At 35.8% G+C, this 14,687-nt stretch overlaps 1 protein-coding gene across 1 annotated transcript; it reads right to left on the bottom strand.

Moving 5' to 3' along the window:
- Positions 1-2,605: 2,605 nt before the first annotated feature.
- Positions 2,606-13,669, bottom strand: LOC147568422 (vacuolar sorting protein 18-like). Its single transcript, XM_086654861.1, has 23 exons — positions 13,461-13,669; positions 12,975-13,187; positions 12,739-12,878; positions 12,194-12,289; positions 11,794-11,861; positions 11,600-11,701; positions 11,305-11,449; positions 10,626-10,769; positions 10,424-10,543; positions 10,253-10,309; positions 9,893-9,952; positions 9,521-9,628; positions 8,414-8,556; positions 7,756-7,834; positions 6,539-6,601; positions 6,215-6,345; positions 5,613-5,718; positions 5,078-5,266; positions 4,424-4,651; positions 3,714-3,869; positions 3,453-3,614; positions 3,135-3,254; positions 2,606-3,007 (listed from the first exon to the last, which is right to left on the bottom strand). The coding sequence occupies exons 1-23, from the start codon at positions 13,621-13,623 to the stop codon at positions 2,834-2,836; spliced, it is 2,967 nt and encodes a 988-aa protein (XP_086510987.1). The 5' UTR covers positions 13,624-13,669; the 3' UTR covers positions 2,606-2,833.
- Between the last annotated feature and the right edge of the window lie 1,018 nt (positions 13,670-14,687).

Consider the following 14,687-nt stretch of genomic DNA (forward strand, 5'->3'; position numbering starts at 1 on the left):
TAACTAGTTTTTAGTTTGAACGGCCAAAGTGGGATTTTTGACATTTTTGAGTAGCGAATCCAGCCAGGGTTCATGCATTGGTAAAGCGTCATGAGACATTGTTATTTCTCAATTCAGTGACATATATTCATGTCATGTAACGAATGGAAAAAATAATTTACAGAGGGCGAGAAAACGGCAAAGAGGAAGAATTTGATTAATCACTCCCCGTAGGCCCACACTACTATAATTCGATCAATTAGAAGGTGATTAGTACCTTGTCTATCACTCCTTATACTGATAATAAGTTGATTGAGAGGTGATTGTCTAATTCCCTATCAAACCACTAATAAAACTAATATATGAGTGATTGACCGACTAGGAGATTAATTTCTAGCACACCGAGACATTGGCCGTAAGAACTGATATAATCACTTAGAAAGTGACTCTATTGCGTGCCTCCCAGTACTACCATGACTACTAGGGGACGTCGAAAACTCAAACTATCACAGGAATCTGGAGAATCTGATTTCCCAAAGCCATAAAGTAAACAAACTTATAACTTTGTGGTCTTACAAACATATATAGCTTGCGAATACGAATGAGTTGTTAACAGAAAAAGTTGATAATTAAGACAGACACTTGTTTTGTTAAGGTAGTTTCTACTTATTATTTCATTCAGATATGGATCGTTTGACTAAACTTGATTTTAGAATCTTTTTTCTTTGTTTCACTCGTATACTTGATTCATCTGAATGGATAAAATTCGTCTCATTTTTAATGTATTGAATCGGACATCAAATAAATTTTGAGTTAGACATAAAATAACTATAGTACCCGAAATCTAAATAAAAAATCAAATTCGGATAAAATGTAGGACATCAAATAAATTTGATTTCACATAAAAAAAAATACCCCAAATCTAAATAAGACAAATCAAATTCGGACAAAATGTAGGTGTTGTTATTGGGTGACTTAACAACTAACTTTGACAAAGAAATTCAATGGTTTATTTCTTGATAACATGATTCAATATACAATTAAAACCATCTCCCAATCTACTTCTTGTGGCTTGCAATTGTTGCCCAATTAAATGAAGATCTATACTTTAGCTGTACCTAATTAATGGAAAAGGTTCAAGACTGGTAGATTTCAACATCAACCCATTGTTTCTCTCTCTCTCTCTCTCTCTAGCTTTCTCTCTCTACATTTGTCTACTATTAATTTTTCCTACTTCAACCAGAAACATTATAACTTCAAAGAAAATACAATGTCTGCTAGTCCAAACAGTTGAGCTAAATTTGACACTACACAGGAATTTCAACAATAGTTTATATCATCAATACAGACCAAAAGCAACTAATCAACTCATGCATCAAGTCTTTCATATATATATATATATACAGGTATGTACGTATTTATTCGTGTGCCTGTATCGTGGGTGGTTTCTGATGTTGACAACTTAGACCTCGTTTTTATTCCCGTGAGCGTCATCTTACTGTTCCCATTTTAAAATAGCTCACATTCAACAGAACAACCAAAGAAACGTAAATTTAAAGCCCAAAACAAAAATGGCAAAAGAATGCGACAATGTGCACATGTTGGGTAAATAGATCAGAAACCAAACACAATTATAACAAACAATTTGAGTACATGGATAAGATTCCATCGCTTCATATCTTAGTATGAAGAAAACATGAAAGACTTAATATGCGTACATGCATGGATTCCTTAGCAGTTCTGACAGTGTTTATGAAGTAGGAAGATGGAATTAAATCACTTCAACTTTCATGGCAGAGGTAGATTGAAACTGCTGTAAATGCTTTTGAAAAAGATGGTTTTAAGGACAAGACAGACGTCGAAACCTCGAAGAATCAGAGGTAATGCAGTTAGCAAAGTTGAATATTTATAAAGCGGCCGTTTTCAATTATATTATCCAACAATTGTTCGTTGTACGTTTGGTTGTTAGGGTTTTTAATTTGTAATAAAAGTTATGTTTCCGACCCATACTCTCATAACTAAGCTATACTGATTTGGTCATGGAGAAAAAGTATTAAGAGACAATTCTTAGTATATATATAGAGAATTTATTTGGTTAGGGTATTCGTTCATATCTGTCACAATCGAACTTTTCCCATGCCATGCCTATGGTCAATAGGCATGGGCTATTTCTGAATAATAATTGCTTTGAGAAGTACTGGTTTCGCTTTTTTCTGTTTTCTTTCTTAATTAGAGTAAAAGACAGTTTGTCGAGTTTGGAAGATCAAATAGAGGTTACTCACTATACCTGATATCTGTATCTTTTCCTGATTTTCATAGTAAGATTTACAGTTAAAACTAGTTAGTATCTATTTAATGTGATCATGGCCCACGACTAACGTCATCCTCGTTCCTAAACTGGATAAGTGACAAAATATTAATCAACACTTCACATCAATTACTTATTGTTTCGAGCAATTTCTTCGTTCCGTTGAGTTTTCTAGATGACTTAGTTTTCTGGACAACTCATGATGGAGCATCTTAATTCTTCTAGTTCATCAAGAACATTGTGTAGTCAAACTCGTGGTAGTTCTGAAACCCTTATCTAAGATACTTCACTTTTAACTACTTGGGGATTAAGAACACATATCTACGTCATATTCAGAAATTGATTATGCAAATTTTGATTCCATAGTTTTCCGGGTTTCAGTTTCAATACAAACCTCGTAAACAAAATGTACGGCTAATGGTACAACCAAAAGAATGCAAGTTGTATATTACAACATAAATAAGATGGAGAAGAAAATGGAAAGGAGAACCACACACCACACACATACAAGAAACCAAGAGAGGGAAATAGAAGAAGGAAAGGAGCTTATATAGCTAAGGAGAGGCTCCTCTGACCTGAAAGGTATTGTGATGGATTTATTTCCCACGAATTTAAGTTCGGCTCCCCAGGAAGGATAAACGGCAAGGAAATCTCTCGGATCATTAGATCACCACAAAATGGACATTCACTAGCAATGGCATCATCCAGCTTCGAACGGAGCTGCCATTCGAAAAGAAATATTGCATTTGTGAGTTTGCTTCAGACATACCAATTAATAAAACGCATAACGAAGTAACATGTTCTGATAAAAGAAAAGTGATGTTTAGAAGAAAATTGATAGGTTAACCTCATCTTCTGGGGTCATACTGGTAATAGAATCCTCATCGGTAACTGTGCCATGTGAATCTTTTGCGGCTTCACCACCTAGCAGGCTGAGCTGCTTCTGCAGCTCCAATATGTCCTCTGCCTGAAACATCATAAGACAACAAGATTAATCCAACTGTCTAATCTAGGCTCACACAAGAACGTTACTTCTATAAAAAAGAATAATGTTAATCAATTGAAAATGAATAAATAAAAATCTTGCACAAGAATATACACCAGCATTTGCCAGCTTTCTAATACTCAAGCACAGCTACGTGAAAAAATGTTAATGAAAACTTACTTGTTTTTCGTTACTACACTTGGTAACATGGGCAATCAGACATTCTGCATGGAACGAATGTCCACAAGGGAAGACGTAAAATGGAGCCATTGCTCCAGCTGAGGTATAACCTCTTGCAGTCCGTTGCACCCCTCCTACAGTTAATATTTGCCTTTTACATACCTGATAACAAAAAGATATTAGTTTGTGAATTTCCAAGTCGTGGGTCATTTCAACCTTATTTGAATCTAGCTGAAGAAGATAATTGAGGAAGATTGTTACCCCACACCCCTCGTCACTTTCAATAACAGAATATCTTTGAGCAAGAGCACTAATATCGTTTCTTATGTTGTCTGCACCATGAGTTGCATCATTCATCTCCTGCTTCAGTTGTTCAATTTGTTTGTTGTAGTCCTCTAGTGATGAACAAATTGCTTCCTAAAACATTGTTAAAAAAATGTAATGCCTAAAATTAATAGGTCGCAACAGATAACACAATTACGTAAATGTATCTGACGTACCAGAGGAACTAAATATTGGAGAAAAATCATGGAACTGAAACAGAAATTGCAGACGATAATGCTCATTAGAGCTGATCATGCAATAAAATAGAGGTACGAAATGTCAACACAATTATATAGAGGCTGGCTTGAAATTCTGCGTATCGGGTACGTAATGTAATTAAGTGATGCCCTAGAGATGACTGATGACTTCTGTTGGTTGGCATGTCTAACCCTAATGACTCAGACAGGGTAGAGCTAAGTGAAGTGAAGTCGAAGTATGGTTGCTATGCTCGTATTGGTACTTGAAAGCCAGTGGTGGACCAAACATCCAGATTCAAGAGAGAAGCACGGTTGGTAGGAGTAGAAGTTCATTGGTTGTTGAGTCTTTGAAGAAGAAAATTACCATTTGCTTGGCATAACTAGGCGTTAGAAACTGCAAGAATGAAAACCGATTGCTCATTTGATGCTTAGAAGTTTGTGTAACTTTACCTTGAAATCATCAATCAAAGCGAAGTCAGGAAAGAATGGTAATATGTCTTCAATCTTTAAGAGCCCATCTGTTTCTTTAAGAAATGCTATTGCCTTGCGTATATTCTCTCTTTTAGTTCCCTTCTCCTGCTTAATGACATGCTTTGCAACCATAAGCCATAGCTTCTTCCTCAAATCTTCATCATCTTCAACTTTATCTGCTTCAGCCATGGCTAGCTCTGGGTCTACCTAGTGCACCAAAACCAACAATGGTTAGAAATAAAGAATAAGGAGCATGCTACACATGGACCCCACGCCAGAGCGTAGAGAATCCCTTTGTGGCTGGACTAGTCCAACAATTTCAACGGAACTAGTACTATTATGAAATAATGTGTATTTTACAAATTTAATGAACAATAAACCTATGAACAAAGACCAGGTAGTTTAATGCTTCTCTGGGTTAAGAACATCAATGGACTGATTTCACAATAATGGAGATAAAATCTTGCCTCGCCATCTCTGTCCCAATGCAGACAACTAATGCAAGGTTGCTTCAAGTTTGCAACTGTTGTTAAAATTGTATAATATCCCATTACAAGTACAGGGATATTTGATAAGGATAGTCCTGTTCTGCTCAAAATGCATGGGAAGGCAGTAAAATAATATTATTTTCACCTGAAGAGCAAGAGCAACAGCTTCTTCATGCATCGACATCATGCTGTATATGTGGATGCAGGCACGCATCCTTTTTTCCTTAAGGCAAAGGCGCAACGCGTACTTGGGATCATAGAAGAAATCAGGACCATTAGCTTGTCCTTTGCCAAACTTGCATTGTAGGAAACGTAAAAGTGCACTGTCATCCTCCTGATTATTTTTTAAAATCATAAGATTGTTAGTATTACAGCATAACAAGGTAGAAGTGAAGCCAAAAAGTACACTAGTTCTGTAAAAGCAGAAACCTCAAACATATCATTACTAGCTATACAGCCTGAACAAGGCTCTCAGGAAGAAGACATTATGTCATCAAACTTACACCTACCTAAACCTAAACCTAAGTAGATGAAGCATGTAGATAAAGCAGAAAGAAATTTGTGCGAGTTAATACATAATATACAAATGCTTGTGCCAGCATGAAATGTACTAAAATAAGTTAGATCTTACAGTAGTTATTTCAAAGGGAAAAAAAGTAATTAAGATGTCCACACTCAACCTGCTTAGCATACAACGAGAGCAATAAATTGTGCACCCCAGTATCCTCATTAAGCAAACGGTGGACACAGTATTCTAGATATTTGATGACTTCGTGTGTTTCATTTCTGCAGGCAAAATTATTGAGAGAATCAGTTAAATGGAAGACTATTGTTTAACACAGATATCGGGAGAGGGATGTTCAGGCAAAGTTACAGCTTACTACTATAAACAGTTGCAAAGCCAAAAATAATAAACATGCAAATAGTTGGAAGCTCAGTTAACAGAATGTCATTGGAAAAAGGTCCAGGAAATTTACTTTTACCTAAAAAAAGTGGTGATCTAAAAGATTTATGAAGACACATAACCAAGTAAAGGAAGTTCACCAATTTAAAGGCTAATGTCAGACCTTAAGTACGGTTGGTGCAAAGGCTTCTTATCAGACAATTTTGTTAGTTAGGAAAGTATGACAAGTTTGAAGATCACACCAGAAATCTAAGAGCGCCAATCTATATACATTTTTCTCCAGACCAGTACATAATGGGATGCGAGGCAGTCTCCTCAGCTCCTTCAAAAGACATAGTACGGACTACGGAATATATAAACAAATGTAGTACTCATTACTTTGCATGAGGTTCACTTGAATAACGCATCATTGCAGGAATCAATCTCCTCGGATTAAGGTTGCTTGTAATCATCCATGATTCGACAGTTTCATATGCATCAAGCATGATTAGGTCGGGAGCGAATTTGTACTGCAGTGATGACAAAAGTCAACATAAGTGTGAATCAATTCCTTAATGCAAACTATATGATTCAAGTTGCTTGAAATGAAACCAAGAAGACGAAGAGTAACCAATGAGGGCAAAGAATAAGAGGCAGAAAACGAGCAAAGGCATAGATAGAAAAAAATCAATTGAAAAAGAGAATCTTGCATGTTAATAATACCTGCAACTCTACAGGAACCGCAGGTTTCTGAAGAACTTCCAATGCTTTCTTTGCTTCTCCTTGCTTAACGAAATTCAGAGTGAAAGATAAGGTATCGGTTGATATTATTAAAAACTGTTTCACTTCAAATCTACACATTCTCTCCACAATTGACCAATATTAAGTACTCTAATCTCTAACATCTTTTACTGTCATCATTATATACAATGATGCTAATATGCTATATACTAGTGACATATCAACTACTAATACAGTACAAGTAACACATTTCTTTCACCTTATGACATGCACAAGCAAGAGAAATGATATTCACGTATGGATACAAGTATACATGGTAGAGCCTAACATGCAATTCTAGAAATTTGAAATGCAAGAAATTCATTCTCCAACTGGGGTTCACTTTTACTAAGCTTCCATAGTGTGGCCACTGGGTAATAGGTTTGAACAACATTCTGGTCTGTGGTTAATAAGAAACTAAAAGCTCGATAATGTGCTCTAGTATCACATAACCATTATTTACAATTGATATGCTATATACTCAGAAAACCAGGTTATATAAATGAATTAAGAGCTCACTTTCAGTTAAGATATGCATACATGTTAAGAAAACCAAGAGATAGTTTCAGTTTCAAATGTCATCTCTTTACGCCAGTCATGTTATTCCTAAAGACTATCAGCAATAAGAAAAACTAAGCAAGCTATTATGTACTCGAAGAAACTAACAATGGACTTCAGAGATGACCGACAACCCAAAATTTAAATCTGGCCAAATCATATTTTTCATTTTAAAGTAGCTAGAAGTGTGATAAGCAGAGTGATTACCCTAAAGGCAATAAGAAATAAGAATAACTAAGCAAGCTAATACAGATTACAGTCTAATGAAAATAAAATAAAAAAATTAAAAAAAAAGTGAAGAAAAAAATAGCCCACGGAGATTTTCAACCAGATTATGTGGTTCTTAAGAGAATTGCACAAAAGACAGCATTCCACATTTTACTTGTTACGAGTAGTCGAGTACCATTATCATCAACAAAATGCAAGAAGATATCACCTCCAACATCATCTGATGTGGACTAGGCAAGTAATTGAGGGAAGCATTCAGAGCCATTATAGATTTGGATGGAACTTGATAGTCTATGACCAAACGTTCAGCTAGTCTTCGATGATTATTTTATAAAATTGGTGTGCTTACAGTCCTACGCAGATAGATTAAATACCTGAATGTAATGGTGAACCACAATCTCATAGTGCTCCTTTAGGCTAGCAAAATAGACTAGTTCATCAACCCTACCATAGCTGCAAGAGTTTCGAACTATAAGCAAATGATTGTTTACATATGTACTGATGTATATATATGCATATAATGCCAAAAAAAGAAGCATGTTGAAAGTGAACCATTCTTATGTAACTCAACGAATGCTAAATAGAAGAAAACTTGACAAAGAAAATATGCTAATAAGACAAATATGTAGTAAGATAAGATGATGGCTTGAAGTCGTATAATTTGAAGATTAAAACCGACCTTGTAGGTCTGAAGTGTTCTCAAATAGCCCACGGCAACCCTAAAAGGAGTGGAGAAGCAAACTGATGGACTACCAAATCTCAAATGTAAATGAGCACGGTAGATCGTAAATTAAATGTTTCCCCAATGTTTACTAAGGCAAACAATGAACATGATATTTACTAAGGTAATCCAAAGTCCATGAAAAAGGTTCAACCCAAACTGCTAAAACGTTCATGGACCGCAACTAATCTCTAAAATATATGAATAACATAACTAAGTGTATAAACAGACAGCATGAGCAAAACAACTGCATGAACAAAAAAATATCATAATTCAATAAATACAACGAAAATATCTGCAGATTTGCTCACCTTTCTAATAGACTCATTGTTGTTGCCTCATCCAGCACATCCTTGCTATCTCCAAGAAAAGCACGAAACTCCTGTATGATGGATTGGTATTCTGAGTTGTGGTTATCTGAAGCTGTGTCGTCCTCCAACAACAATCGGTTGATCTACAAAGTTAGAAACATAAAATTCGGAATTAACAAACTTTGAAAGACAACACCCTCCAAAGCAACCTTAGCTTTGAAATAGAGGTAAGAAGTACGAACTATGTGTGTACTTATCATTGTTCCTTATTATGGAAATTAATCAGTTTGTGAGACAACGATAACCTCTGGGCCTTGTATGTCAGTCCAACTATCATCAGTATCTTGCACCACGAGAGAACCATCGACATGAGAATACACATTTTCTTGTCTTATGATGTTTATATTTTCTTTTACTTCTAGATCGACTACTGTTATTAGATCCTAGTAGTATACAAAAGATTTTTGCTCTTAACACGTCTGCATGTAGGCTGCAAGTATTATACACACAAGATGTACTAAATCTTACACTTTTATACCCATCGAAGTGACTGAGTTTCCCACAAGAGTATCCAAAGGCCCAACATGCGTATCCGAGTATACGACACGGCCTATGTGGTCAAAGGCATTTTCAAGAAACACTCATACACCAAGGTGCCTGGTAATAAAAGTATCACCTATGGGGCAGGCAACCAAGGAAAAAGATCCTATGTGATATGCACAAAAAGCATCATGATTATTTATGAAAAGATATAGGAAATAGAGGAAGCATGTTATGGAATAAAGCATATCTTTTACTGACCTCATAAATAATAATGACAAAAATATGTTTGCGAGTAAGCAATCCATCTTCGTAATTTGATATTCATTAGCTCACACAATTCAATAAAAGTCCGCAATCTTCCAACTAACGTGGTAGAAGCAGCAGGATAGAGTATACTAGTATGTTTGTTAGTTGTTAGTAGGGACCACTCAGGTACGCAGATTTGAGCGTCAAACAAAAAGTAAAAACTAGTGGCCCGTGCTGCTTACAGGACCTAGATGCCAGAGTGCAATATACTTAATTCAGAAATCTCAGTCTTAAAAAGAGAATAGATTTGGTCACAACCTTGTCCAAGTACAGTTCGGTAGCCCATGTGGAAATCATAGTTATTTGGCATTTATCATCCTTTTTCAGATTGTCAAGTTTCCGCAACAAGAAGGTCCTCAGAGCATCCTGCAAGGAAAACACTTAAGCATGCATTAGGCAATGCGTCTAACGAGCTCAGTTTTGTTCTCTTACACTTGCAAGCAGCAAGACATACCTTAAAAACGAAACTAATAGTGCATTTGACAAAAGTTTCAACTTTCAAGTGAAAATACATGGAATATAAACAATAACAAATCAGGTCCAGATTCCGTAAAAACCCAATCAATTTTCAAGATTAACCCCAAGATTCAGAAGTCAGCTATTAAAGCACAGAAGAGAGCAAACATCTACCTGCTCGCTGATACTTATAAACTTCAAAGTTATCTCCTCAAATGATAATAAGTAGTTAATCTGCAGGAAGAATTTATGTCAGTTACTAAACAGTCTAAAACCGTCCGCGAAGTATAAAAGGATTTTAATTTAGATGCTTAAATCCAAAGTAATATAACTTTTCTTACTACCAAACATGATGAACAACTTACGCTATCTTGAAAGTAACCTGATAACTAGAGAATCTGCTAATGCGTTCATCAAAGTTTCATATTTTAACCTCAATTCAAGACAATCAGATTACTAGAGTTGACTGACCGAAGACGTAGCTTAAATGATAATTTTCTAATCCTAAACCTAGCTAAAGAAAAAATATCTTACCTTCGAATAAAACGACGCCGCTCTGTAAAAATCTTTTGCTGAGAAAGCAGTTTCTGCCTGCAAAAGAATTGTTGTTCATAATGAGCATTATACATTTAAATAATGGGTAATGAGATTTTGATGAAGAGATTTCTGAATCAAATATATGCAAATGGGTTTTTATTGTCCGACCTGAACCAGATATACTTGGTCTCTCTGGAAGGGGTCCCTGCAATTTGCTAAAGCTGCAGCATAGTCCTTCATGTCCAGATACACCTGCCACATATCTCGGCCTTCATCGTGCACAGATACCTGCACTACTCCTTAGCTCAGAAGCCTGAAACTTTAATGTAGAACGAAAGAGAAAATCAAGAAGTCACCACCAGTCATGCACCTGGAATATCGAGTTCTGATCATAAGCATAGAACAAACCAGCAGTTGCATCACTGCACAATCCAATTATCCCTTTTGAAACTGATTCTGTTGCGTGATCAAACTGCAGTTCCTCCACAATATGTTCGCTGATTCTGTTAACAACCTACAATCCAATTATCTCTTTTGAAGCTAATTCTGTTGAACCTTTCAACTTTCAAGTCAATGACTAATAAAAAGTGTGTTAAAGAAAAAGATTACCTGCTACCAGACAAAGGATCGTGACTAGGAAGTGTGGTTTCAATAGTATGCATAAAGCAGATCTTAATCTAGCAGAAACTTAGTAACTTTTAAAATCTAGTCAATTTCGAAGTAAAGAGCATCAAGCGGTTAGTCTTTGTTCTTAGAACAACATCTCTTTCAAGCACCTGGGCCAATGGAAACAATCCATCTATTTATAAAATATATTTCTTATGCCCTAAGAGGATTAGTTTATGCAAGAAAATTTGAGTTCCGGCAAATGAACCTTTCTTTGGCGTGGTGTAGTGTAAGTGTGTAACAACTTAACTGTAAAATGTAAATATCTCTTAAACATCTCGAGCAATAAATCAATCAACTTGTTTGAACTTCTTTGTTCGTAAACCATTCATATAATTTACTAACCAGCAGAATATAAAAAACAAATAGTGGTTTGCTCACACCTTGACTTTATCTCCAATCAGAAGCAAATAATGGAATTCTGATACAGCAAGTGATCTAGGTTTTACAGCTTCCCCGCCTTCGCTTAATTTTGAGTAGGCCAACAATGCCTTGTTCTCCACAAAATTTGCATCTCCATTGGGCGAACTACTCAAGAGAATAACAAAAATACCAATGGAATCTTGAGGAAAGCAAGAGTACATGCATTAAACGTGTCAATATGAAGTACCTAGCACCCTACAGAGTACAGACTTCCGCAAGGGTATCAAGAAAAAACAATTAGTAATGATGATTTACCTATGTTGTGCTCCAAAATTTAGGTCACCATGGTAGATCCCTGCCCCAGAGAGCCAGGCAAAATGTACAGCTCTACGTTGCTTGATAAGGAAATGCAATTCGCTGCAAGTATAACAGATGGATGTATTTCAAAAAATGGTCGCGCATAGAAGGTTTCTGGCACAAATAGTTCATAACTTCAATATACAACTCACCTATTTGGTATTTCTCCTGGAAGTTCCATAAAATGCACTGCTTTATCTGAGTAACTTGCAAAAACAGTCTACCAAATCACAAAAGTCAATAAAAATAATACTAAGCAAAAACAAAAATTTCTTGAAAAGAAGGAGATGACTAAACGTTTATGGAGTTAGCAATGTGAGTGAGGAACATTTATGAACAATATAAAAAAGAATTTAAACAATGGATATGCATGCCATTGATTAATGAAGTTTTAAATCATCAAAAGAATATCATAGAACGTCGGAAAACCCAAATTTGTGAAGAAGGACCAAAATATATTTCATAATGGACAAGTTATTAACATACAAAACCTCTTCTCATATATTATCGAATTTACAGGAACTTTAATACTTGCAAAAGCACTACACTTACTTCCAATGATCCCATGCCGGTGAAAGAGTAAAGTCGTGTAGGAGTGACAGCCATCACATAGTATCTAGTTGCATTACCAAGGGAAGATATCTCCATCTGAAGATAAGCAGAATATGAGACCAGCAACAAAGACAGTTCAAGTAGAAATGGTAAGAACTAATGTAAAGCAATAAGAACCCACACTTTTAACCCAATGAAAGACTAATGGGCCCAATGTAACCTAATCTTGTTTCTTCATTAACATTTTTGTATTGAAATTCCTCATATTTCTACAATTGCAGACTTACCTTCTCCGAGCACCTTGAGATGTAAGGTTACTCACAATAAGAAAAAACAAGGAGTGAGAAATGATCGAAAAGAATATACAACTCAAATTCGAGGAAATCAAAGCTATTACGAAAAACATGACGAGGAATTCAGTCTTCCTATAATTCTCACTTCGCGAGTTGGCACCTTGCAAATACTACACATGACATGCTTTGGGCTTCAAGAGGCTAAGACTGACAAATGAGAAAAAAACTGATCACCCTAAACTTCATTAGTACCTGCAAATCCATGAATGCTTGAGGAAGTTCTGATAGTTCATATAAGAAATTTATATACTTCTCCTTTTTATCCTTCTCATCAACAGCAATTTCATATAGTTGACCGTTATCTGTTCCAAGAATAATTTCTCGTGTAGAAGCTGAGCTTGGACAATTCAAACGATACATAAGAATAAGTAGGTTGTTCAAACTTGAACTACATAAGAACAAGCAAAGCACCACTTATACATAATCACCTTCTGTTATCTGCTGTCTGTTCCAAGCAACAGCATTTACGACAAGACCTTTCAATTTGTTTATAATCCGAGGCTTGCTCCATTTGGCATGTGTATAGTATGTTTCGACGTCTCCACCACTGAAAACTACAGCTATGCAGTGGCTGCCTCCTGGATCAACAAAGATTCTGTGCACAGATTGCTCTCCAGTTTTACCAGAGGAAAGATCAAGATCTGCGATTGAAAAAAAAACAGGGAAAATTTAGTTGTCTTCTCCACAGATATGCATTGTCGGAAGGTCAACACACCTTCCTGATTCAAGTTTAAAAAGCCGATAGGTCTTATGCCTCATTTCAAAATATACGTATCAAAGGGCGCAGGCAAGATGTGCGAGTTTTATGCCTCCAAATGTATAAATTACGTGATGAAAACAATTATAATCAAACAAACTGCATTAGATAAAATAGAGAAAGTAAACCCTTTGAAAATATTGATAGAAGAACAAACCGAAAGAGTCCCCCGCTCCAAAATCGTGTCGAATAACCCATCCTTTGCTTGTTCCCAGTACAATTACGTCATTTCCAGCAGCCATACATGTAATAACACCATGCCTTTTTGCTGCATTTCTTTCGAGGAGATCCACCATAAAGACATGTCTAGATGTATCCATATTGGATCTCAAGAAATCTCAATCTACCAAATTCGAAATGATAAGAAGAGTGCAAGGGCGGAGCCAGGATTTGTACACAAACCTGGCTAGCCTAAAATTACTATGCAATGCATATGTAATCACAAAATTGTAATTTAAACATCATAATGTATAACAAATAGACTTAATTATGCTAAATTGAAATTGAAAAAAGGGTTCACACAGAAACATCAAAAGCACCGAATTAATCAACCAGTTAAAGCAAGATTAGAGCCAAAAAGAAAACGAAAGAGGGGCCAATGAACACCATGAGTTTATTCTCTTCTTTCTCTTCAAACCTACGACATTAAGTTTTGAAACTAATTTCAACCCAAACCAGTTTTAAGAAAGTTCAAACCCCCACAACCATAACCATATATGCTGGGAAGTTTTCCAAGCATAATAAATCCTAAGAAAAAAAAGGATTTTAGAAGTATTTGGACTTTTAATAAATAAAAAAAAAAGGAAATCCTAAGATCAAAGTCAATAACCTAATTACCCAAAAAAAATTGATATTGAAATATTAGAAGCTTTACAAAGAATAAAAAACAAGAGGGAAAACATATCACTTACCTAGATGGTAGATAACAAAGCTTTGTATTCCTTGATTAGTTGATTTTGTTTTTGTTTATTAGTGAGAAGATGAAGAACCCTAAATTTCACTTTGAATTTTAACTTTAAACCCTAGTGATTGTTAGAGAAGGTGATAAAGTAAGAGGGAAGAACGAGATGATAGAGAATTAGATATTAGAGAGAGATGATGAACAGGCTTCGTCTTCGATCACGGCTCCTTCTCTCTCGGATAAACGAATTCCTCTCTCAAGGTCACCACCGCTCCTTCTCTCTCTCTCGTCGATTTTTCTTCCAAAGCTTTCAGTAAAAAAATTGAACCCCTGGCTGAAAATACGAAATTAACCCTACTCTTTTGAAAATATAACGGAACTACCCCTGGCTATAGCCAGGGATAGTCTACTTGTAGTTCCGCCCTTGGAAGAGTGTCTCAGGTCAAGGAGTAACTGTCAAGAACATCATCAACTTCAGGTTTT

This window comes from Eschscholzia californica, unplaced genomic scaffold, assembly GCF_041429995.1.
Source record: "Eschscholzia californica isolate CP2 unplaced genomic scaffold, dmEscCali1.0.p SCAF_1, whole genome shotgun sequence".
In the NCBI taxonomy this organism is placed as follows: Eukaryota; Viridiplantae; Streptophyta; class Magnoliopsida; order Ranunculales; family Papaveraceae; genus Eschscholzia; species Eschscholzia californica.